We start from the raw sequence: 25,734 nt of genomic DNA on the forward strand, positions 1-25,734 counted from the left end.
AACGTAAATACGCAATTGTTTGCTCATTTCCGTAATTTTTTTAATTTGAAGGTGTTTCAAACGGAATTGTTAACAATCCGTAAGAAGCGGTTTCGCAATTAATTTTATTTTGTTTACTTAAAAAACTAAACTCCGGCTTGACAATGTTTCGATCTGTAGCCACGCCTCCTCACTTGTCATTGGCGCTCTTTGATCAACAAACGTCCGCCTGTTTAAGTGAGAGCGTCTCCTATTGGCTGCTGATGCTGTCAGTCAGTTGACGCCCCTTTTTTTTATAAAGAGCTTCCTAACATGATATGCTAATATGCAAAAATAACATAAATACGCAACTATTTGCTCATTTCCGTTATTTTTTTAATTTGAAGGTGTTTTAAACGGAATTTTTAACAATCCATAAGAAGTGGTTTCGCAATTAATTTTATTTTGTTTACTTAAAAAACTAAACTCCGGATTGACAAATGTTTCGATTTGTAGCCACGCCTCCTCTCTTGTCATTGGCCCTCTTTGATCAACAAACGTCCGCCTGTTTAAGTGAGAGCGTCTCCTATTCGCTGCTGCGGCTGTCAGTCAGTCGCCTCCCCTTTATATAAAGCGCCCGCACGCGCGCGGCTTCACTCCCCAGTCGGGCGACGTCAGTTCACGTCAATTCAAACTTCTTCACTTTTTTGCCCCCAGAAAATGATCGATAAAGTTGGAAAAAACCTTGGCTTTCGGATATATTTTTATTTTTGACTCGCTTCGCCAACTTTGACGGACTTCCGGCCGCAGGTGAGCATGGGCGTCACTCGGTGAGGATTAGCGGCGTGAGGGAGGCGACATGCGCCGCGGGGACGTGCCTGTGACCCGGGGAGGCTGATGGAAAATAGCCCGCTGAGCGCCCGCTGCTCCGGCCCCGTCCAGAGGAAAGTCCTCCTGCTCAGCATCATGGTCCTCGTCTGGCTCTTCATGCTCTACTCCTGCGCGGGGCCGTGCTCCGGCGTGCCCGGCGGGCTGCTCGAGTCCTACCGGGACAGCGGCGCTCCGGTGGTGGCCAGGAGGACCGAGCGGGCGGACCTGCTGTCCCGGCTGATGGTGGCCAAGACGCCGCCGCAGCAGCCGTGGGAGGACGTGGACGACGAGGAGCCCCCCGTCAGGACCGCCGCCGCGTCCCGGGACTTGCTGGACGACGAGCCGCCGGAGAGGACCGCCGACTGGGACGGCGTGCCCGGCCGGGCGCCTGCTCCGGAGCCCAGCGGCTTGTCGAGCTTCTCCAACGGCTCCGGGAGCAAGAAGCTGCCGCAGGCGATCATCATCGGGGTGAAGAAGGGAGGCACCCGGGCTCTGCTGGAGTTCCTGCGGGTGCACCCGGACATCAGGGCCGTGGGGGCCGAGCCGCACTTCTTCGACCGCAACTACGACAAGGGCCTGGGGTGGTACAGGTGAGACCCCGCACACCTTTCACGCACTTTCAAGCACATTTTACCCCCATTTTGCACCATTTTAGCATTGCAATTAGGGGTTTTAAACCACGGCATTGTTTAATTGTATTGTTAAAATTTAATACAAAATGAGGATTATGATTTATTAAAATACATTTTTCTATCATGCAGGCAGTTTTAATCTTTTTTTTTCATTTTGCACCATTTTTGCACCAGTCATTACAATTAAATATATTAATCCACAACATTGTTGTATGGTTAAAATCTAGTACAAAAGGATTATGATTTATTAAAATACATGTTTCTGTCATGCAGGCACTTTTAATCTTTTTTTTCCATTTTGCACCATTTTAGCACCATAGTCATTACAATCAAGTATATCAATCCACAACATTTTTTTATTGTATGGTTAAAATTTTACAAAAGGAGGATTATGATTTATTAAAATACATTTTTCTGTCATGCAGGCTTATGCACTTTTAATTAAGGTGCAATATGTCACTTTGCATGCTCAGTGTGCACTGATCTCTGTCGGACGCCCTGCAACACTGCAGCCTTATTGGTACATTTACAATAATAGAACTATTCATGCTTTATGTCATATTTTTTTAGTTGCACTTTTTGCATGGAATACAATATATACATCTTTTAAAAAATAATTCTCAAATGTACTGCTTTAATTGTGCAAAACAACACAAATAATGTAAATATTTTAGTGTTGTGGAAAAGTGCATTTATGCAAAAATATGCACAAAGCAAACTTTAATTGCTGCCCACAAATGTACAATAATTATTTGTAATAAACAAGGAATATAACCTGAGACAAATATGATTTTAAACTTTTGAATGCACGTCCAGCACTTAAAACCTTTAACATATCAGAATGTGGGATGGAATAATAGAGTGAAGTCAAACTATGATCTGTTCTAACAAAATAATTAATCAAAATAATATTTTTTTTTAGTTGCAAGGTTTGCATGGAATTTAATATATACTTTAATATAAAGTTATTTCATATGTTAACTTGTTTGCTCTAACAAACACTGTATTGTTTTAATTGTGCAAAAACACAAATGATGTAAATATTTTAGTGTTTTGATGTGTTTAGGTGTGGAAAAGTGCATTTATGCACAAAGCAAACGATGACATGCTGGCCAAAAAGGTGCAATAAAAGAGGAATATAACCTGAAACATAACTTCAAAGTTTTAGTTTAGTTTATTATTTCTTCGGTCAGTGGTCAACAAAATAAACAGTTTTACATAAACAAACATAAATTAAAAATGAATGCACATCCAGCACTTAAAACCTTTAACATATCAGAATGTGGGATGAAATGATGTGGAACAAAGTACTTTAAGAGGCTGTTAGAACTAAAAACTAAATAATTCATCAAAATATTCATATTCATGCTTTATGTTGGAGTTTTTTTAGTTGCATGATTTGCATGTAATATATGCTTTTATTTAAATGTTCACTTTTTTGCTCAAATGTACTGCTTTAATTGTGTAAAACAACACAAATGATGTCAATATTTTAGTGTTTAGGTGTGGAAAAGTGCATTTATGCAAAACTATGCACAAACCAAACTATGACATGCTGCCCAAAAAAGTACATTAGTTTCCTCAATAAATGAGGAATAAAACCTGAGAGAAACATATAATATCAAACTTTTGAATGCACGTGCAGCACTTTAAACCTTTAACATATCAGAATGTGGGATGAAAAGATGTGGAACAAAGTACTAATGTGATCCACTTTAAGAGGCTGTTTGAACTAAAAACAAAATAATTCATCAAAATAATAATTAAATTCATGCTTTATATTAGAGTTTTTTTAGTTGCATGATTTGCATGTAATATAAAATATACTTTCTTTAGATACTTATAACAGCAGTGATGCAGGCATAGAGGATCTTTGAATAGAATGCATTGCAGTAGATTCTAAAAACAACAATGTTTCTGCCATATAGAGGATCTTTGACAAGAATTTTTTGCAGTAGATTCTAAAAACAACAATGTTTCTGCCATATAGAGGATCTTTGACAAGAATTTTTTGCAGTACATTCTAAAAACAACAATGTTTCTGTTATATAGAGGATCTTTGACTACAATGCATTGCAGTAGATTCTAAAAACAACAATGTTTCTGTCATATAGAGGATCTTTGACTACAATACATTACAGTAGATTCTAAAAACAACAATGTTTCGGCCATATAGAGGATCTTTGACTAGAATTTCTTGCAGTACATTCTAAAAACAGCAATGTTCCTGTCATCTAGAGGATCTTTGACTACAATGCATTGCAGTAGATTCTAAAATCAACAGTTTCTGTCATATAGAGGATCTTTGACTAGAATTTCTTGCAGTACATTCTAAAAACAACAATGTTTCTGTTATATAGAGGATCTTTGACTACAATGCATTGCAGTAGATTCTAAAAACAACAATGTTTCTGTCATATAGAGGATCTTTGACTACAATGCATTGCAGTAGATTCTAAAAACAATCTTTCTGTCATATAGAGGATCTTTGACTAGAATTTCTTGCAGTACATTCTAAAAACAACAATGTTTCTGTTATATAGAGGATCTTTGACTACAATGCATTTCAGTAGATTCTAAAAACAATCTTTCTGTCATATAGAGGATCTTTGACAAGAATTTATTGCAGTACATTCTAAAAACAGCAATGCTCCTGTCATATAGAGGATCTTTGACTAGAATTAATATCAGTAAATACATATTATAGCAATGATCCATTCCTAGAGGATTTTTGACTACAATGCATTGCAGTAGATTCTAAAAACAACAATGTTTCTGTCAATTAGAGGATCTTTGGCCAAAAATGAGTTTTAGTAAATACCTATAACAGCAGTGAATCAGTCAGAGAGGATCTTTGGCTAGAATTTCTTGCAGTACATTCTAAAAACAGCAATGTTTCTGTCGTATAGAGGATCTTTGACTAAAATGAGTTTCAGTAAATACCTATAATAGCAGTGATGCAGGCATAGAGGATCTTTGACTAGAATGTATTGCGGTACATTCCTAAAACAGCAATGTTCCTGTATTATAGAGGATCTTTGACTAAATACCGATAACAGCAGTGATGGAGTCATAGAGGATCTTTGACTAGAATTTCTTACAGTACATTCTAAAAACAGCAATGTTTCTGTCAATTAGAGGATCTTTGGCCAAAAATGAGTTTTAGTAAATACCTATAATAGCAGTGAATCAGTCAGAGAGGATCTTTGACTAGAATTTCTTGCAGTACATTGTAAAAACAGCAATGTTCCTGTCATATAGAGGATCTTTGACTAAATACCTATAACAGCAGTGATACAGTCATAGAGGATCTTTGACTAGAATGTATTGCGGTACATTCCTAAAACAGCAATGTTCCTGTATTATAGAGGATCTTTGACTAAATACCGATAAGAGCAGTGATGGAGTCATAGAGGATCTTTTACTAGAATTTCTTACAGTACATTCTAAAAACAGCAATGTTTCTGTCAATTAGAGGATCTTTGGCCAAAAAATGAGTTTTAGTAAATACCTATAACAGCAGTGAATCAGTCAGAGAGGATCTTTGACTAGAATTTCTTGCAGTACATTGTAAAAACAGCAATGTTCCTGTCATATAGAGGATCTTTGACTAAATACCTATAACAGCAGTGATGCAGTCATAGAGGATCTTTGACTAGAATGTATTGCGGTACATTCCTAAAACAGCAATGTTCCTGTATTATAGAGGATCTTTGACTAAATACCGATAACAGCAGTGATGGAGTCATAGAGGATCTTTGACTAGAATTTCTTACAGTACATTCTAAAAACAGCAATGTTTCTGTCAATTAGAGGATCTTTGGCCAAAAATGAGTTTTAGTAAATACCTATAACAGCAGTGAATCAGTCAGAGAGGATCTTTGACTAGAATTTCTTGCAGTACATTGTAAAAACAGCAATGTTCCTGTCATATAGAGGATCTTTGACTAAATACCTATAACAGCAGTGATGCAGTCATAGAGGATCTTTGACTAGAATGTATTGCGGTACATTCCTAAAACAGCAATGTTCCTGTATTATAGAGGATCTTTGACTAAATACCGATAACAGCAGTGATGGAGTCATAGAGGATCTTTGACTAGAATTTCTTACAGTACATTCTAAAAACAGCAATGTTTCTGTCAATTAGAGGATCTTTGGCCAAAAATGAGTTTTAGTAAATACCTATAGCAGCAGTGAATCAGTCAGAGAGGATCTTTGACTAGAATTTCTTGCAGTACACTGTAAAAACAGCAATGTTCCTGTCATATAGAGGATCTTTGACTAAATACCTATAACAGCAGTGATGCAGTCATAGAGGATCTTTGACTAGAATGTATTGCGGTACATTCCTAAAACAGCAATGTTCCTGTATTATAGAGGATCTTTGACTAAATACCGATAAGAGCAGTGATGGAGTCATAGAGGATCTTTGACTAGAATTTCTTACAGTACATTCTAAAAACAGCAATGTTTCTGTCAATTAGAGGATCTTTGGCCAAAAATGAGTTTTAGTAAATACCTATAACAGCAGTGAATCAGTCAGAGAGGATCTTTGGCTAGAATTTCTTGCAGTACATTGTAAAAACAGCAATGTTCCTGTCATATAGAGGATCTTTGACTAAATACCTATAACAGCAGTGATGCAGTCATAGAGGATCTTTGACTAGAATGTATTGCGGTACATTCCTAAAAACAGCAATGTTCCTGTCATATAGAGGATCTTTGACTAAATACAGATAACAGCAGTGATGCAGTCATAGACTATCTTTGACTAGAATTTCTTGCAGTATAGAGGATCTTTGATTAGAATGTATTGCGGTACATTCCTAAAAACAGCACTGTTCCTGTTATATAGAGGATCTTTGATTAGAATGTATTGCGGTACATTCCTAAAAACAGCAATGTTCTTGACTCAGGAAGGTTAGAAAGATGATTGTGTCGTTGTAAAAACAGCTAAGGGCCACAAATGTCCCCCGGGGCCACACTTTGGACAGCAGTGGTTGAGCTAGTTAGCTCAGTCTGATGTGTCATTAACGTGCTGCGCTAAGCCCCGCCCCCTCGCTGCAGCAGCGACAGACAGGATGATTCCGGTCTGCCGGGGCACTGATGTGGTTTCCTGCCCTTGGTCTTGTGGTTTGGAGGGGAGGGGGACTCATGCAGACTTGTCGGGAAGTTTTTTTTGTCCTCGCCGTCTCCCGCCTGACTGGCGGTCCCTCCGAGCGACCCGGGACAGTTCTGGATGGGCGCTCGCTCTTGTATGGCCGCACCACAGGGGGGGGGGGGCTTCCTTCCTTCCTGGACCACCTGGACCCGGCCTCACAACCTTTACAGAACCAGGAAGCAGTCCCAGGCGCCGCTTTGCCAACACCGCCTAGCGGGAGTCCTTAGATTGGTCAGGCCTGACTGGGCGGGTCAGGAGGGTCTTGGGTCTTGTTGGGAATCACTTTTTATGCAGCCTCCTGGCAGGTGGGCGGGGCTAGACACGGTGCTGTGCGTCCATTGGTGGACAGGAAATGGACACTTCCTGAATGGGAACATGTCCTCCGTTGCAACAACATGGATGACAACGCATCAAAGATCCTCTATATGAGAGGAACACTCTGATGTTCTGAAAAATGTACTGAAATTGATTTGAATCAAAGATCCTCTATATGACAGGAACACTCTGATGTTCTGAAAAAAGTACTGAAATTGATTTTAATCAAAGATCCTCTATATGACAGGAACACTCTGATGTTCTGAAAAATGTACTGACATTGATTTGAATCAAAGATCCTCTATATGACAGGAACACTCTGATGTTCTGAAAAAAGTACTGAAATTGATTTTAATCAAAGATCCTCTATATGACAGGAACACTCTGATCTGAAAAATGTACTGACATTGATTTTAATCAAAGATCCTCTATATGATAGGAACACTGATGTTTTGAAAAATGTACTGAAATTGATTTGAATCAAATATCCTCTATATGACAGGAACACTCTGATTTTCTGAAAAATGTACTGACATTGATTTTAATCAAAGATCCTCTATATGACAGGAACACTCTGCTGTTTTTAAAATCTACTGCAAGAAATTAATGTCAAAGATCCTCCACATGACAGGAACACACTGCTGTTTTTAGGATTCTACTGCAAGATAATCTAATCAAAGATCCTTTATGACTGGAGCACTTTGCCGTTTTGCGAAATGTACTGAAATGGATTTTAATCAAAGATCCTCTATATGACAGGAACACTCTGCTGTTTTGAGAATCTACTGCAATAGATTAATGTCAAAGATCCTCTACATGAAAGGAACACTGCTGTTTTTAGGATTCTACTGCAAGAGATTCTAATCAAAGATCCTTTATTGCTGGAGCACTTTGCCGTTTTGAGAAATTTACTGAAATTGATTTTAATCAAAGATCCTCTACATGACAGGAACACTCTGCTGTTTTTAGGATTTTACTGCAAGAGATTCTAATCAAAGATCCTTTATGACTGGAGCACTTTGCCGTTTTGAGAAATGTACTGAAATTGATTTTAATCAAAGATCCTCTATATGACAGGAACACTCTGCTGTTTTTAGGATTCTACTGATAGAGATTACAATCAAAGATCCTTTTACGACTGGAGCACTATTGTAATTTGAGAAATTTACTGAAATTAATTTTAATCAAAGATCCTCTGTATGAAGCGGTAGAAAATGGATGGATGGATGGATCCTCTATATGACAAGAACATTGCTGTTTTTAGGAATTTACTGCAAGAAATTCATATCAAAGATCCTCTATGACTGGAGCACTTTGATATTATTGGTATTCACTGACATGATTCTGAATCTATTGCAAGAAATGCATGTCAAAGATCCTTTTTATGTCAAGAACAATGCTGTTTTTAGGAATTTACTCCAATAATTTATGGTCAAAGATCCTCCAAATGACAAGAACACTCCTTTTTTTGGAAACTACTGCAAGAGATTCTAATCAATGATTGTTTACGACTGAAGCACTTTTCTAATTTGAGAAACTTACTGAAGCTAATTTTAATCAAAGATCCTCTATAAGACAAGAACATTGCGGATTTTATGTATTTACTGCAAGAAATTAATGTCAAAGATCCTCTTTGACTGGAGTACTTTGATATTACAGGTATTTACTGTAATTTTAGTCAAAGATCCTCTATATGACAGGAACATTGCTGTTTTTAGAATCTACTGCAAGAAATGCATGCCAAAGATCCTTCTGTTTTTAAAAATTTTCTGCAATAATTTCTAGTCAAAGATTCTCTATGACTTTAGGACTCTACTATAGGTATTTACTGAAATTCATTTTAGTCAAAGATCCTTTAAATGACTAGAGCATTGCTGTTTTTAGGAATATACTGCAAGGAATTTTTGTCAAAGATCCTCTACGGCCGGAGCACTGTGCTATTATAAGCATGTACTGAAATTAATTTTAGTCAAAGATCTTCCATATGACAGGAACACTGCTGTTTTTAGAATCTACTGCAATAAATTCAAGACAAAGATCCTTTAAATGACAGAAAAACTCCGCTTTCCTAAGAACTTACTGCAAGAAATTCTGGTCGGAAATCCTTTAAATAACAAGAACAATGTTTTTAGGAAAATACTGCAATACATTCTAGTCAAAGATCCTTTAAGTGACAGGAATATACTGTGAGGCATGATAGTCAAAGATTGTTTATATGACAGGAACTTTGCTGGTTTTTTTTTTTAGAAATCTGCAGTAAGAGTGTCCTGGTCAAAGATCCTTTAAGTGACAGGAATATATTGGAAGCCGTGATAGTCAAAGATTGTTTAAATGACAGGAACATTGCTGTTTTTTTTTTTTGAAATCTACAGTAAGTGTCCTAGTCAAAGATCCTTTATGTGACAGGAATATATTGGAAGCCGTGATAGTCAAAGATTGTTTATATGACATGGAACACTGCTGTTTTTTTTAAGAAATTACTGCAAGAGCGTCCTAGTCAAAGATCATTTAAGTGACAGGAATATACTGGAAGTTGTGATAGTCAAAGATTGTTTATTTGACAGGAACATTGCTGTTTTTTGTTTTTTTTTAGAAATCTACAGTAAGAATGTCCTAGTCAAAGATCCTTTATGTGACAGGAATATATTGGAAGCCGTGATAGTCAAAGATTGTTTATATGACAGGAACACTGCTGTTTTTTTTTTTTTTAAGAAATTACTGCAAGAGCGTCCTAGTCAAAGATCATTTAAGTGACAGGAATATACTGGAAGTTGTGATAGTCAAAGATTGTTTATTTGACAGGAACATTGCTGTTTTTTTTTTTTTTAGAAATCTACAGTAAGAGTGTCCTAGTCAAAGATCCTTTATGTGACAGGAATACATTGGAAGCCGTGATAGTCAAAGATTGTTTATATGACAGGAACACTGCTGTTTGTTTTTTTTAAAGAAATTACTGCAAGAGCGTCCTAGTCAAAGATCATTTAAGTGACAGGAATATACTGGAAGTCGTAGTAGTCGAAGATTGTTTATTTGACAGGAACATTGCTGGGGTTTTTTTTAGAAATCTGCAGTAAGAGCGTCCTAATCAAAGATCCTTTAAGTGACAGGAATATTCTGGAAGCCATGATAGTCGAAGATTGTTTATTTGACAGGAACATTGCTGTTTTCTTAGGAATCTACAGCAAGAGTGTCCTAATCAAAGATCCTTTAAGTGACAGGAATGTATTGGAAGCCATGATAGTCAAAGATTGTTTATATGACAGGAACACTGCTGTTTTTTTGAAGGAATCTACCACGAGAGCGTCCTAATCAAAGATCCTTTAAGTGACAGGAATATACTGTGAGGCATGATAGTCAAAGATTGTTTATATGACAGGAATGCTGCTGTTTTTATAGGAATCGACAGCGTCCTAGTCAAAGATCCTTTAAGTGACAGGAATATATTGGAAGCCGTTATAGTCAAAGATTGTTTAAATGACAGGAACACTGCCTTTTTTTTTTTTTTTTTTTAAAGAAATTACTGCAAGAGCGTCCTAGTCAAAGATCATTTAAGTGACAGGAATATACTGGAAGTCGTGATAGTCAAAGATTGTTTATTTGACAGGAACATTGCTGTTTTCTTAGGAATCTACAGCAAGAGTGTCCTAATCAAAGATCTTTTAAGTGACAGGAATGTATTGGAAGCCATGATAGTCAAAGATTGTTTATATGACAGGAACACTGCTGTTTTTTTGAAGGAATCTACCACGAAAGCGTCCTAATCAAAGATCATTTAAGTGACAGGAATATATTGGAAGTCGTAATAGTTGAAGATTGTTTATTTGACAGGAACATTGCTGGTTTTTTTTTTAGAAATCTGCAGTAAGAGTGTCCTAGTCAAAGATCCTTTAAGTGACAGGAATATTCTGGAAGCCATGATAGTCGAAGATTGTTTATTTGACAGGAACATTGCTTATTTTTTAGGAATCTACAGCAAGAGTGTCCTAATCAAAGATCCTTTAAGTGACAGGAATATACTGTGAGGCATGATAGTCAAAGATTGTTTATATGACAGGAATGCTGCTGTTTTTATAGGAATCTACAGCGTCCTAGTCAAAGATCCTTTAAGTGACAGGAATATATTGGAAGCCGTTATAGTCAAAGATTGTTTAAATGACAGGAACACTGCCTTTTTTTTTTTAAAAGATGACAGGAACACTGCCTTTTTTTTTTTTTAAAGAAATTACTGCAAGAGCGTCCTAGTCAAAGATCATTTAAGTGACAGGAATATACTGGAAGTCGTGATAGTCAAAGATTGTTTGACAGGAACATTGCTGTTTTCTTAGGAATCTACAGCAAGAGTGTCCTAATCAAAGATCTTTTAAGTGACAGGAATGTATTGGAAGCCATGATAGTCGAAGATTGTTTATTTGACAGGAACATTGCTTATTTTTTAGGAATCTACAGCAAGAGCGTCCTAATCAAAGATCCTTTAAGTGACAGGAATATACTGTGAGGCATGATAGTCAAAGATTGTTTATATGACAGGAATGCTGCTGTTTTTATAGGAATCTACAGCGTCCTAGTCAAAGATCCTTTAAGTGACAGGGATATATTGGAAGCCGTTATAGTCAAAGATTGTTTAAATGACAGGAACACTGCCTTTTTTTTTTTTTTTTTAAATTACTGCAAGAGTGTCCTAGTCAAAGATCATTTAAGTGACAGGAATATACTGGAAGTCGTGATAGTCGAAGATTGTTTAAATGACAGGAACATTGCTTTTTTTTTTTTTTTTTTAAAGAAATGAATGCTAGAGCGTCGTAGTCAAAGATCATTTAAGTGACAGGAATATACTGGAAGTCGTGATAGTCAAAGATTGTTTATTTGACAGGAACATTGCTGATTTTTTAGGAATCTACAGCAAGAGCGTCCTAGTCAAAGATCCTTTAAATGACAGGAATATTCTGGAAGCCATGATAGTCGAAGATTGTTTATATGACAGGAACATTGCTGTTTTTATAGGAATCTACAGCAAGAGCGTCCTAGTCAAAGATCATTTGCATGATAGGAATGTACTGTGAGGCATGATGGTCAAAGATTGTTTATATGACAGAAAAACTGTTGTTTGTTTAAGGAATTTTGTGTCAAAAAGATGTTTTGAACAAAGAAGTAAACCTTTTTTCTGTTGAAGCTGGCAAATTAGCCTTTTTTTTATAACGAGGTGACCATGTACACACACACACACACACACACACACACACACACACACACACACACACACACACTAGCAAGTAGTCATTCATTCATGGCTGCAGACGAGGGTTGTCCCGAAGTAGTTTTTAGGAATATACTGCAAGAAAGTCTAGTCAAAGATCCTCTACGGCCGCAGCACTGTGATCATGTTCATATTCTCTATTAAGCCTGTTAAATAAAACCAGTACTTTTTAGAGGTGGTATAGTACTGATTATGATTCATTAGCATGGCGGTACTAGACTAGTACTGCTGTACTATACTAGTACTGCTATACCAGTGCCGGTATACTATACTATTACTCGTATACTATACTAGCACTGGTATACTAGTGCCGTTATACTGTACTGGTATACTATACTAGTTCTGGTATACTGTACTGGTACCGTTATACTATACTAGTACTGGTACGCTATACTGGTATACTGTAAGAGTACTGGTATAGTATACTTGTATACTATACTTGTAGTGGTATACTATACTAGTACTGCTGTACTATACTAGTAGCGGTATACTATACTAGTAGTGGTATACTATACTAGTAGTGGTATACTATACTAGTGCTGCTGTACTATACTGGTAGTGGTATACTATACTAGTACTGGTATACTATACTAGTACCGGTATACTATACTAGTACTGCTGCACTATGCTGGTAGTGGTATACTATACTAGTACTGCTGCACTATGCTGGTAGTGGTATACTATACTAGTACTGCTGTACTATACTGGTAGTGGTATACTATACTAGTACTGCTGTACTATACTGGTAGTGGTATACTATACTAGTACTGGTATACTATACTGGTAGTGGTATACTATGCTAGTACTGCTGTACTATACTGGTAGTGGTATACTGTACTAGTACTGCTGTACTATACTAGTAGTGGTATACTATACTAGTACTGCTGTACTATGCTAGTAGTGGTATACTGTACTAGTGCTGCTGTACTATACTAGTAGTGGTATAACGTACTAGTACCGCTGTAATATACTAGTAGTGGTATACTATACTAGTACTGCTGTGCTATACTAGTAGTGGTATACTATACTAGTACAGGTATACTATACTAGTAGTGGTATACTATACCAGCACTGGTATACTATACAAGTGGTGGTATACAATACTGGTACTGGTATACTATACAAGGACCAGTATACTATACTAGTACTGCTGTACTATAGTAGTAGTGGTATACTATACTAGTACTGCTCTACTATACCAGTAGCGGTATACTATACTGGTACTGGTATACTATACTAGTAGTGGTATACTGTACTAGTACTGCTGTACTATACTAGTAGTGGTATACTGTACTAGTAGTGCTGCACTATACTAGTAGTGGTATACTATACTAGTGCCGGTATACTATACTAGTAGTGGTATACTGTACTAGAACTGCTGTACTATACTAGTAGTGGTATACTATACTAGTACCGCTGCACTATACTGGTAGTGGTATACTATACTGGTACAGGTATACTATACTAGTGGTGGTATACTATACTAGTACTGGTATACTATACTAGTAGTGGTATACTATACTAGTACCGGCATACTATACTAGTACTGCTGTACTATACCAGTAGTGGCATACTATACTAGTACTGGTATACTATACTAGTAGTGGCATACTATACTAGTACTGTTGTACTATACTAGCAGTGGTATACTATACTAGTACCGGTATACTATACTAGTACTGCTGTACTATACTAGTAGTGGCATACTGTACTAGTACTGCTGTACTATACTAGTAGTGGCATACTGTACTGGTACTGCTGTACTATACTAGTAGTGGTATACTATACTAGCACAGCTGTACTATACTAGTAGTGGTATACTATACTAGTGGTGGTATACTATACTAGTAGTGGTATACTATACTAGTACTGGTATACTGTAATAGTAGTGGTATACTATACTAGTACTGCTGTACTATACTGGTAGTAGTATACTATACTAGTACTGCTGTACTATACTAGTAGTGGTATACTATACTGGTACTGCTGTACTATACTAGTAGTGGTATACTGTACTAGTACTGCTGTACTATACTAGTAGTGGTATACCATACTAGTACCGCTGTACTATACTAGTGGCGCTATACTATACTAGTGCTGGTATACTATACTAGTAGTGGTATACTATACTAGTGCTGTTATACTATACTGGTAGTGGTATACTATACTAGTACCGGTATACTATACTAGTAGTGGTATACTATACTAGTACCGGTATACTATACTAGTTGTGGTATACCATATTAGTACTGCTGTACTATACTGGTAGTGGTACACTATACAAGTACAGGTATACTATACTAGTAGTGGTATACTATACTAGTACCGGTATACTATACTGGTACTGCTGCACTATACTGGTAGTGGTATACTATACTAGTACCGGTATACTATACTAGTAGTGGTATACTATACTAGTACCGGTATACTATACTAGTTGTGGTATACCATATTAGTACTGCTGTACTATACTAGTAGTGGTACACTATACAAGTACAGGTATACTATACTAGTAGTGGTATACTATACTAGTACCGGTATACTATACTAGTAGTGGTATACTGTACTAGTACCGCTGTACTATACCAGTAGTGGTATACTATACTAGTACTGCTGTACTATACTAGTAGTGGTATGCTATATTAGTACTGGTATATTATACTAGTAGTGGTATACTATACTAGTGGTGGTATACTATACTAGTGCTGGTATACCATACTAGTAGTGGTATACTATGCTAGTACTGCTGCACTATACAAGTACTGCTGTACTATACTAGTAGTGGTATACTATACTAGTACCAGTATACTATACTAGTAGTGGTATACTATACTAGTACTGCTGTACTATACCAGTAGTGGTATACTGTACTGGTACTGCTGTACTATACCAGTAGTGGTATACTGTACTAGTACTGCTGTACTATACTAGTTGTGGTATACTATACTAGTACCGCTGTACTATACTAGTAGTGGTATACTATACTAGCACTGGTATACTATACTAGTTGTGGTATACTATACTGGTACTGGTATACTATACTAGTGGTGGTATACTATACTAGTGGTGGTATACTATACTAGTACCGGTATACTATACTAGTACCGGTATACTATACTAGTGCTGCTGCACTATACCGGTGGTGGTATACTATACTAGTACTGCTGTACTATACTAGTGGTGGTATACTATACTAGTACCGGTATACTATACTTGTAGTGGTATACTATACTAGTAGTGGTATACTATACTAGTGGTGGCATACTATACTAGTACTGCTGTACTATACTAGTACTGCTGTGCTATACTAGTAGTGGTATACTGTACTAGCACTACTGTACTATACTAGTAGTGGTATACTATACTAGTACTGCTGTACTATACTAGTAGCGGTATACTATACTAGCAGTGGTATACTATACTAGTACCGGTATACTATACTGGTAGCGGTATACTATACTAGTAATGGTATACTATACTGGCAGTGGTATACTATACTAGTACTGCTGTACTATACTGGTAGTGGTATACTATACTAGTGGTGGCATACTATACTAGTACTGCTGTACTATACTAGTACTGCTGTGCTATACTAGTAGTGGTATACTGTACTAGTACTACTGTACTATACTAGTAGTGGTATACTATACTAGTACTGCTGTACTATACTAGTAGTGGTATACTATACTAGCAGTGGTATACTATACTAGTACCGGTATACTATACTGGTAGTGGTATACTATACTAGTACTGCTGTACTATACTAGTAGTGGTATACTATACTAGTACTGCTGTACTATACTAGTGGTGGCATACTATACTAGTACTGCTGTACTATACTGGTACTGCTGTGCTATACTAGTAGTGGTATACTGTACTAGTACTACTGTACTATACTAGTAGTGGTATACTGTACTAGTACCGCTGTACTATACTAGTAGTGGTATACTATACTAGCAGTGGTATACTATACTAGTACTGGTATACTATACTGGTAGTGGTATACTATACTAGTACTGCTGTACTATACTAGTGGTGGTATACTATACTAATACCGGTATACTATACTAGTAGTGGTATACTATACTAGTACTGGTATACTGCAAACTAATCCCACTTGTGCTCATTGAGCTGCTGGGGCTTCTTCCTGGTCTCTGATTGGTTGGTTTTAAAGGTGCTCTCCAGGAGGAGGAGGAGGAAGAGGAGGATGATGATGATGAGGAGACAGTGATGATAGTGACATCTGTAAAGCTGCACCACTTGTACCAGGTACCAGGTCCCCCAGGTGGTCATTAGGGTGTTGGAGAGTGACAGCCTCCGGGGGAGTGGAACACACACACATATATTAATGCAAACACACACACACACATGGAAACACACTCACACACACATGAAAACACACACACACACACACACACATGAAAACACACACAAAAACACACACACACATGAGCATACACACACATGAACACACACACACATGTCTGCTGAAGTGTCGATGAGCCAGGCAGTAAAAGAGCAGAGCTCATTAGATGTCTCTCTCTCTCTGCTCGTGCAGGTACTTGCACGCCCATTGTTCATCAGTAGCTGATGACAAGCAGGTGTGTCACGAACAAGTGTGTGTGTGTGTGTGTGTGTGTGTGTGTGTGTGTGTGTGTGTGTGTGTGTGTGTGTGTGTGTGTGTGTGTGTGTCTCTGGACACAAGAGGACTTTGAATATGACCAATGTATGATACTGTAACTACTTCGATACTGTAACTACTTCGATACCTACATGTGTGGTCTCATCCACAACTAATGTCAAGTATCAAAGAAGAGAAGAATAAGTGATTATTACATTTGAACAGGAGGTCGCTGGTCTCTAAGGGGTAACAAATAAGTGTGTGTGTGTGTGTGTGTGTGTGTGTGTGTGGTGACAGCTTTTTTCATCTTTTATTCATGTGTGCTGCAGTGAGATGAAGGCCTTGTGTGTCTCAGGGTGTATGTTGAGTGTCAGGCAGGTCAGGCAGGAAGGCTGATTTGGCATCACACACACACACACACACACACACACACACACACACACACACACACACACACATTACTTGTGCAGCCCTTTGAGACATGATTAAGGGCTGTATAAGTAAACTTAGATTGATTGATGTGTGTGTGTGTGTGTGTGTGTGTATATATATATATATATATATATATATATATATATATATATATATATATATATATATATAACACGCGCACACACAGTAGAAATTATAGTAAAATATTGGATATATAATTATATTTTTTTATTAAGAATATGTAAATTTGCCTCATTGTTTACGTCTGTGACGACCTCCTCAAAGTTTTGTCATCCAGCAGCTAAAATGTGTCACACACACTTAAGTGTGGTGAGGCTTTGACATTTTTCCCATCATGCATTGTAGTGGATTTAATGTGGCATCATTTCCATTCCTTTATGCTAATTAGACATGTTTTACTATAGTCACAAAGTTCAATGAGCGGTCCATGTTATATGTGACTTTGTTGATTTTTTTTTTTTTTGCACCGTGACTAGGGAAGGTTGTTGGGGTTGGCTCATATAAGTACATGCGGTGACTGAGGATACATTTTTGGGGCACAAAGGAGCTTGATGGACAAAAAGCCGTAGTTGGAAGTTGTGTGCTGGAGTTGTCTTTGATGGATGTGACGGCGTGACCTTGACTTTTCCATCAGGCCGTGTCAGGGCAGCCTGGGAACGCCATGAACCTCCTCTCAAACCCACCCTGCTCGCCATCTTTCACTCTTTCTCTCCTTCACTCCATCACTACTTCTCAGCTCTGAGGCTGCAAGTCCCACACGGGACAGAAATAGAAAGTCTGATCCTGACTACTGACCAGTCAAGACCACCAGACCTCCCACTTTTTTAACCGCCTTTGGCCTCGGCGGCCCGGGATTACGGAGTTTTAACAAGCTGCTTGGAGAGAGCGTCTGAGTGCCTTGTGGTACTAATATAGAACCTTCTGGAAGACTAACTCCATTACTCACCAGCTAGCATTAAATGCTACAACCCTCCCTGACCTGTGCTAAAGTGTGTGTGTGTGTGTGTGTGTGTGTGTGTTTTCTTGTATTTCTGTCCTTGAGACATGAAGAAGGAAAAGTATCTTCCACATGAGGAGGTGTGAACAATAACATTGCATCCAATAGACTCATTTGGTGACATCTCTCAAAATGAGGGTGGTCTCAAAAAGGAGGGATTTTAAAAAATTGACGGTGTGTCGCTTTTAAAAGTGCTCCCCCACTGGTCAACATATGAAATAACAAGTGTGTGTAAGAAATTTAAATGTGCCCCCTTTGGACATAATTCATTTAAAAAAATCGTATATAGAGACTTACTCTGATAACTTCAAGTGAAGTGAAATGAAACATATTTATATAGCGCTTTTTCTCTAGTGACTCAAAGCGCTTTACATAGTGAAACCCAATATCTAGGTTACATTTAAAGCAGTGTGGGTGGCACTGGGAGAAGGTGAGTAAAGTGTCTTGCCCAAGGACACAACGGCAGTGACTAGGATGGCGGAAGCGGGGATTGAACTTGCAACCCTCAAGTTGCTGGCACGGCCGCTCTCCCAACCGAGCTATACCGTAAATAATGATTATAAAACAATTACAGACAGAACTATAAAAAATATATATAAATGAACTAAAAGCATTCTTTCTCACAATGTGTAATATTGCAATTTTTATTGTAAAATTTTTAATGTAAAATTAGTTTTTTTAATACAAAATGCTGATATTTGTCGTGTAAAATTTTGACGTTTATCACAATATCACCAATTTTTTGGTTGTTCTTGTAAAATTGTGACTTGTGTCATAATTTTGCCAAGTAAAATTCCGATTATTATTATAATATTGCCCAAATTTTTCTTATAAAATTGTGACTTTTTCGAGTAAAATTACGACTCTTTTCATAAAACTGCCAAAAATGTTAAGCTTTTTCTTGTAAAATTGCGACTGTTGAGCAAAATTCCAACTTTTATCATAATATTGCACAAATGTTCCGTTTTTCGTGTAAAATTTTGACTTGCGTTGAATAAAATGATGACTTATTATAAAAATGCCAAAATTCTAACTTTTACTTGTGAAATTGTGATTTTTTTTAGTAATATTGTGGCTTTTGTCATAATTATGCCAAGTAAAATTCTGATTATTATTATAATATTGACCAAGTTTTTCTTATAAAATTGTGACTTTTGTCGAGTAAAATTACGACTCTTTTCATAAAATTGCCAAAAATGTTAAGCTTTTTCTTATAAAATTGTGACTTTTGTCGAGTAAAATTCTGACTTTTGTCGAGTAAAATTCTGACTTTTATCATAATATTGCACAAATGTTATATTTGTTGAGTATAATTCCAACTTTTATCATAATATTGCACAAATGTTCCGTTTTTCGTATAAAATTTTGACTTGCGTTGAGTAAAATGATGACTTATTATAAAAATACCAAAATTCTAACTTTTACTTGGGAAATTGTGACTTTTTTTAGTAATATTGTGACTTTTGTCATAATTATGCCGAGTAAAATTCTGATTATTATTATAATATTGTCCAAGTTTTTCTTATAAAATTGTGACTTTTGTCGAGTAAAATTACGACTCTTTTCATAAAATTGCCAAAAATGTTAAGCTTTTTCTTGTAAAATTGCGACTGTTGAGTATAATTCCAACTTTTATCATAATATTGCACAAATGTTCCGTTTTTCTTGTAAAATTTTGGCTTGCGTTGAGTAAAATGATGACTTATTATAAAAATGCCAAAATTCAAACTTTTACTTGTGAAATTGTGACTTTTTTTTAGTAATATTGTGACTTTTGTCATAATTAAGCCAAGTAAAATTCTGATTATTATTATAATATTGCCCAAGTTTTTCTTATAAAATGGTGACTTTTGTCGAGTAAAATTACGACTCTTTTCATAAATTGCCAAAAATGTTAAGCTTTTTTCTTGTAAAATTGCGACTGTTGAGTAAAATTCCGAATTTTATCATAATATTGCACAAATGTTCAGTTTTTCGTGTAAAATTTTGACTTTCGTTGAGTAAAATGATGACTTATTATAAAAATGCCAAAATTCTAACTTTTACTTGGCATAATTATGACAAAAGTCACAATTTCACAAGTAAAATTCTGATTATTATAGCAATATTGCCAACATTTTTCTTATAAAATTGTGACTTGTCGAGTAAAATTACGACTCTTTTCATAAAATTGCCAAAAATGTAAAGCTTTTTCTTGTAAAATTGCGACTGTTGAGCAAAATTCCAACTTTTATCATAATATTGCACAAATGTTCAGTTTTTCGTGTAAAATTTTGACTTGCGTTGAGTAAAATGATGACTTATTATAAAAATGCCAAAATTCTAACTTTTACTTGTGAAATTGTGACTTTTGTCATAATTATGCCAAGTAAAATTCTGATTATTATTGCAATATTGCCAACATTTTTCTCATAAAATTGTGACTTGTCGAGTAAAATTACGACTCTTTTCATAAAATTGCCAAAAAGTTAAGCTTTTTCTTGTAAAATTGCGACTGTTGCTGAGTATAATTCCAACTTTTATCATATTGCACAAATGTTCAGTTTTTCTTGTAAAATTTTGACTTGCGTTGAGTAAAATGACGACTTTTATTATAATACTGCCAAAATTTAAGTTTTTCTTGTCAAATTGTGACCTTTTACCTGGGAAATTCCAACTAATTTTTCCCAATAAACTTTTTTACATTTACATAGTATGTATATATTATTAATGTTGTAAATACACAGCTTTATATATCTAGAAAGGGTGTGTGTGTATATATATATATATATATATATATATATATATATATATATATATATATATATATATATATATATATATATATATATATATATATATATATATATATATATATATATAATATATGATTATGACATTATTTAATAAAAAAAAAAAAAAATGTTTTAGTTAACTTTTTGCGTGCTTTCAGCTCCCGGCCAAATTTATTAAGCTCAATGTTTCCCCCGTCCTTAAAAAAAAGTTTGGACACCCCTGTGCTTGGCTATAGGCTACAGGGAGCTAGCAGCTACACAACAGCTAAGCACACAATAGCATAGAAGCTAGGCATGAATAAACCCCCCAACCTGGACTCTTCAGCCTCAGACAGAGCAGCCTTGCTATGATCTGCTGTGATGTCCTCAGCAAAAGATATTTATGAGCGGTTTTAAGCTCGGCTTCATTAGCTCACATCTCCAGTCTTCCTTGGCTCCGCGCGGCCAAACGCGCTTAGCGATTTACGAGGGGGAGCGTGGGCGTGCGGCGACTTTTATTCCACGCCGTCTGGCTTCTGTTCTCCTTCAAGTGCCACTTGTGACGCGGCGAAGACTCTCGCTGCCAAAGATGCTGGCGGGATTTCATATCTGGCCGCGTCAACGCACTCAAGGATCAAGAGGCGTTGGAGATCCTTTATCAGGCTGGGAAAAGGGGACGCTTTGAGGGCTTGGAGCAGGATGAGAGGCCCCCTTGAGAAGAAAGACCCTCTCAGTGCTCCTTCCCCATCTTGGCGGCATCAATGGAGGCGGGGCGGGGCGGGGAGTGGCGTTCAAGAGGCTGCGACTAGACGGGCCTATGACGGGCACTCCTTTAAAGGGGAACATTATCACCAAACCTATGCAAGCGTCAATATATACTTTGATTCTGGGAAATCCCTTATCTGCCCATTGTGTTGCTAGTGTTTTAGTGAGATTAAATAATACCTGAAAGTCGGGGGGGGGCCCACAGGTGTGGTGACGCCAGAGTCTCTGAGGGAACTCATGAAGCTGCAGCAGGACGGAAGCTCCGCTGATGTCTCCGATAAGAGGCGAATTATTACCACAAATGTCCTTTTTGCCTCCTTGAGCTGTAATTTGACACCTTTTAAAATGCTTCAAAGTGCAAGTTAAACCTCTACTATGCAAAGCGAAAGCCATTTATCAACAACATCCAGAAACGCCGATCTGTAATTTGACCCCCTTACCATGCTTTAAAACTCACCAAATTTTACACACACATCAGGACTGGCGAAAATTGCCATCTAATAAAAAAACCAAACCCTAAAAATAAAAAATTGCGCTTTAACGCCCCCTAGGAAAAAACCCAGACAAAACTGCATGTAACTTCTGTTAGAAATGTCGTAGAGACATGAAATAAAAACCTCTATGTTGGTCTGACTTCGACCAGGGCTTGAGTAGCGGCGGCAGCGGCCAAAGGCGGACCCGACCAACGCTGCTTGCAGCTTTAATTTGTGTTATTCTTATTGTTATTATCATGCACTTAATATCGGAGCCAAAAGAGGATAAAATATGTTAAAATGTACGGCCAGGTGGTGGTGAAGCCAGGTCTTGGAGCAACAAAACCAAAATAGCCGCCTTCCTTCAGAGGCGCACCACTAATTTGCTTTTATTGAAATACAGTAAATCTCCTCCGTCATTTGACATTCAAATAAGCTTTTGTAGCAAACATCAAAAGTGGCTTTTTTGGCGCGACGGAAATAACCCACTTCCTGTCTGGCGGGGGTCATGTGACCACACCCCCTTTGTGTCTTCTCACTCAGACTTTTTGTCTTGTTTCTGGAAGTTGGGGATGTTTTTGGAGGCGACACGTTCCACTCAAGCAGTCTCCAAAGGTTCTGTCCTCCTTTTGTGCTGGGATTGTATTTGCTCCGTGTTGCCTGGGGGTCTTTTATCCCTACAAAAAGTTAAAAAAAAAAAAAATTTAATTCACTGGATACATATCTTTTATTCACAAAAAGTCTAAATCAACATATATATTTAAACAATTTATCTTTTTTAGTTTTTTTTCTTTAAACTTAGCTTAAAATGATATTTTATTGGACAAATTTGTATTTTATTTTATTTTTTACTTAAACAATTCACTGGATAAATATCTTTTATTCGCAAAAAATAAAAAAAATATACAATTTTTTTTTTTTTGAAGTAATACAAATAAAATATATATTTGTCAAATAAAATATCATTTTATTTTAATTTTGCTTGAAAAGTAAAAAAATAATTTCACTGGATGAATATATCTTATTTGAAAAGAATCTAAATAAAAAATATATTTTTACAATTTATATTTTTTTATTTTTTTTCTTTGAAGTAATACTTAAAATGATATTTTATTTGACAAATATATATTTTATTTGTATTGTATTTATTTTTTTTCCTTAAAGTAAAAAAAAAAAACCCTTATAACTGGATGAATAAGTATTTTATGAAATAATCTAAATAAAATATATAATTATACAATTTATCTTTTAGTTTTTTTTCTTTGAAGTAATACTTGAAATTATATTTTATTTGACAATTATATATTTTATTTGTATTCTACTTTTATTTTTTTCTTAAAATAAAAAAAAGTTTACCTGGTTAAATAAGTCTTTTATTAAAAAAATCTAAATAAAATAAATATTTGTACAATTTATCCTTTTAGTTTTTTTCTTTGAAGTAATTTTTAAAATGATATTTTATTTGATAAGTATATATTTTATTTGTATTCTATTTTATTTTTTTACTTTAAGTAAAAAAAAATTAACTGGATAAATATGTCTAAGTTGCAAAAAATATAGATAAAATATATAATTATGCAATATGTCTTTTTTTAATTTTTTCTTTAAAATGAGGCTCAAAATTATATTGGACAAATGTGCATTTTATTTTTAATATTTTATTTAAATTTTTTTTACTTAAAAAGCTAAAAAAAAACATTTCACTGGATAAATCAATAATAATCAATTATTATAATCAATCAATAATCAAAATAAACAATTTATCTTTAGTTTTTTTTCTTTAAAGAAATGCTTAAAATCATATTTTATTGGAAAAAATATGTAATTTATTATTGTTTTTATTTAAAAAAAAATCCTTAAAATAAAAAAAAACATTTCACTAGATAAATAAGTTTTTTATTGAAAATAATCAAAAAATATATATATTTATACAATTTATCTTTTTAGTTTTTTTTTTCTTTAAAATTAAGCTTAATTATATGGGACAAATATGTATTTTATTTACATTTTTTACTTGAAAAGTAAAAAAGAAAATATTTCACTGGATAAATATGCCTTTTATTCACAAAAAATCAAAACAAAATATGTATATACATACAATTTATCTTTCTAGTTTTTTTCTTTGAAGTAATGCTTAAAATTGTATTTTATTTGACAAATATATATTTTATTTTTTCCTTAAGTAAAAAATATTTCACTGGTTAAATGTCTTTTCTTCGCAAAAAAAAAAATCTAAATAAAATATATATTTATACAATTGATCTTTTCTTGTTTTTTTTCTTTGAAGAAATACTTAAAATTATAAATTTTTTGAGAAATATATGTTTTATTTGTATATTCTATTTTTATTGTTTCCTTAAAGTAAAAAAAAAGAACATTTCACTGGATAAATATGCCCTTTATTCGCAAAAAAATCAAAATTAAATATATATTCATACAATTTATCTTTATAGTTTTTTTTTCTTTGAAGTGATGCTTAAAATTATATTTTATTTGACAAATATATATTTTACTTTTATTCTATTTTTTCCTTAAAATGTAAAAAAACATTTTACTGGTTAAATGTCTTTTCTTTGCAAAAAAAAAATCTAAATAAAATATATATTTATACAATTTATCTTTTCTTGTTTTTTTTCTTTGACGAAATACTTAAAATGATATTTTATTTGTATTCTATTTTTATTGTTTCCTTAAAGTAAAAAAAAAAGAACATTTCACTGGATAAATTTGCCCTTTATTCGCAAAAAAAATCTAAATTAAATATATATTCATACAATTTATCTTTTTAGTTTTTTTTTCTTTGAAGAAATACTTAAAATTATATTTTATTTAACAAATATTAAAAAAAATTCTAATTTAATTTTTTTTTAAGTCAAAAACTAAAAAAATTCACCGGGTAAATAAGTATTTTATTCAAAAAAATCTAAATAAAATATATATTTATACAATTAATCTTTTTCTGGGTTTTTCTTTGAAATAATGCTTACAATTATATTTTATTTTAATAAAAAAGTGTTTTGGAGGCCACACGTTCCATTCAAGCGGCCACCAAAGGTTCTGTCCTCCCCTAGCCCCTCTTGTGCGGACCCCCCCCCCCCCCCCCCGACCCCCCCTTGAAGCGGCGGCACAATGAGGGCGCTCTGAAAGGCTCTCTGACATCTGACAGCGTCTTTGACCAGCATCAGCTCATAAATCAAAAAGGAGGAGAATAGACATTGTTTCTTCTCAAGAAGCTCCGCCTCCTTTCCTTTCTACGCCACTTCTGCAGAAGTCAGAGGTGAAGACTTTTTACAAGTGGGGGGAATTTGCTTTTTTTCTCACTTTGAAGGGATGTTGGACGCTTGGCTCGGCAAATCTTCTCCTTTCATGAATGAGCCATGAGCGCCGTCAAGCAGGAAGGGGTTCTTGAATCCTCATGGATGAAAAGTTAGAAGGGCGGGGCCAAACAACCACATCAATATGCATCGTCCTCCATAACG

General features: G+C 35.4%; 1 protein-coding gene across 1 annotated transcript in view; it reads left to right on the top strand.

The window, feature by feature from the left end:
- The first annotated feature begins 585 nt into the window (after positions 1 to 585).
- Positions 586 to 25,734, top strand: part of LOC133557305 (heparan sulfate glucosamine 3-O-sulfotransferase 3B1-like) — a 33,915-nt gene continuing 8,766 nt past the window's right edge. The window contains exon 1 of the mRNA XM_061907672.1: positions 586 to 1,418. Coding sequence (XP_061763656.1) covers positions 856 to 1,418 — 563 coding nt within the window. The 5' untranslated portion in view covers positions 586 to 855. The remainder of the gene's footprint in view (positions 1,419 to 25,734) is intronic.

The sequence above is a fragment of the Nerophis ophidion genome, linkage group LG08 (genome assembly GCF_033978795.1).
Source record: "Nerophis ophidion isolate RoL-2023_Sa linkage group LG08, RoL_Noph_v1.0, whole genome shotgun sequence".
NCBI classification, from domain to species: Eukaryota; Metazoa; Chordata; class Actinopteri; order Syngnathiformes; family Syngnathidae; genus Nerophis; species Nerophis ophidion.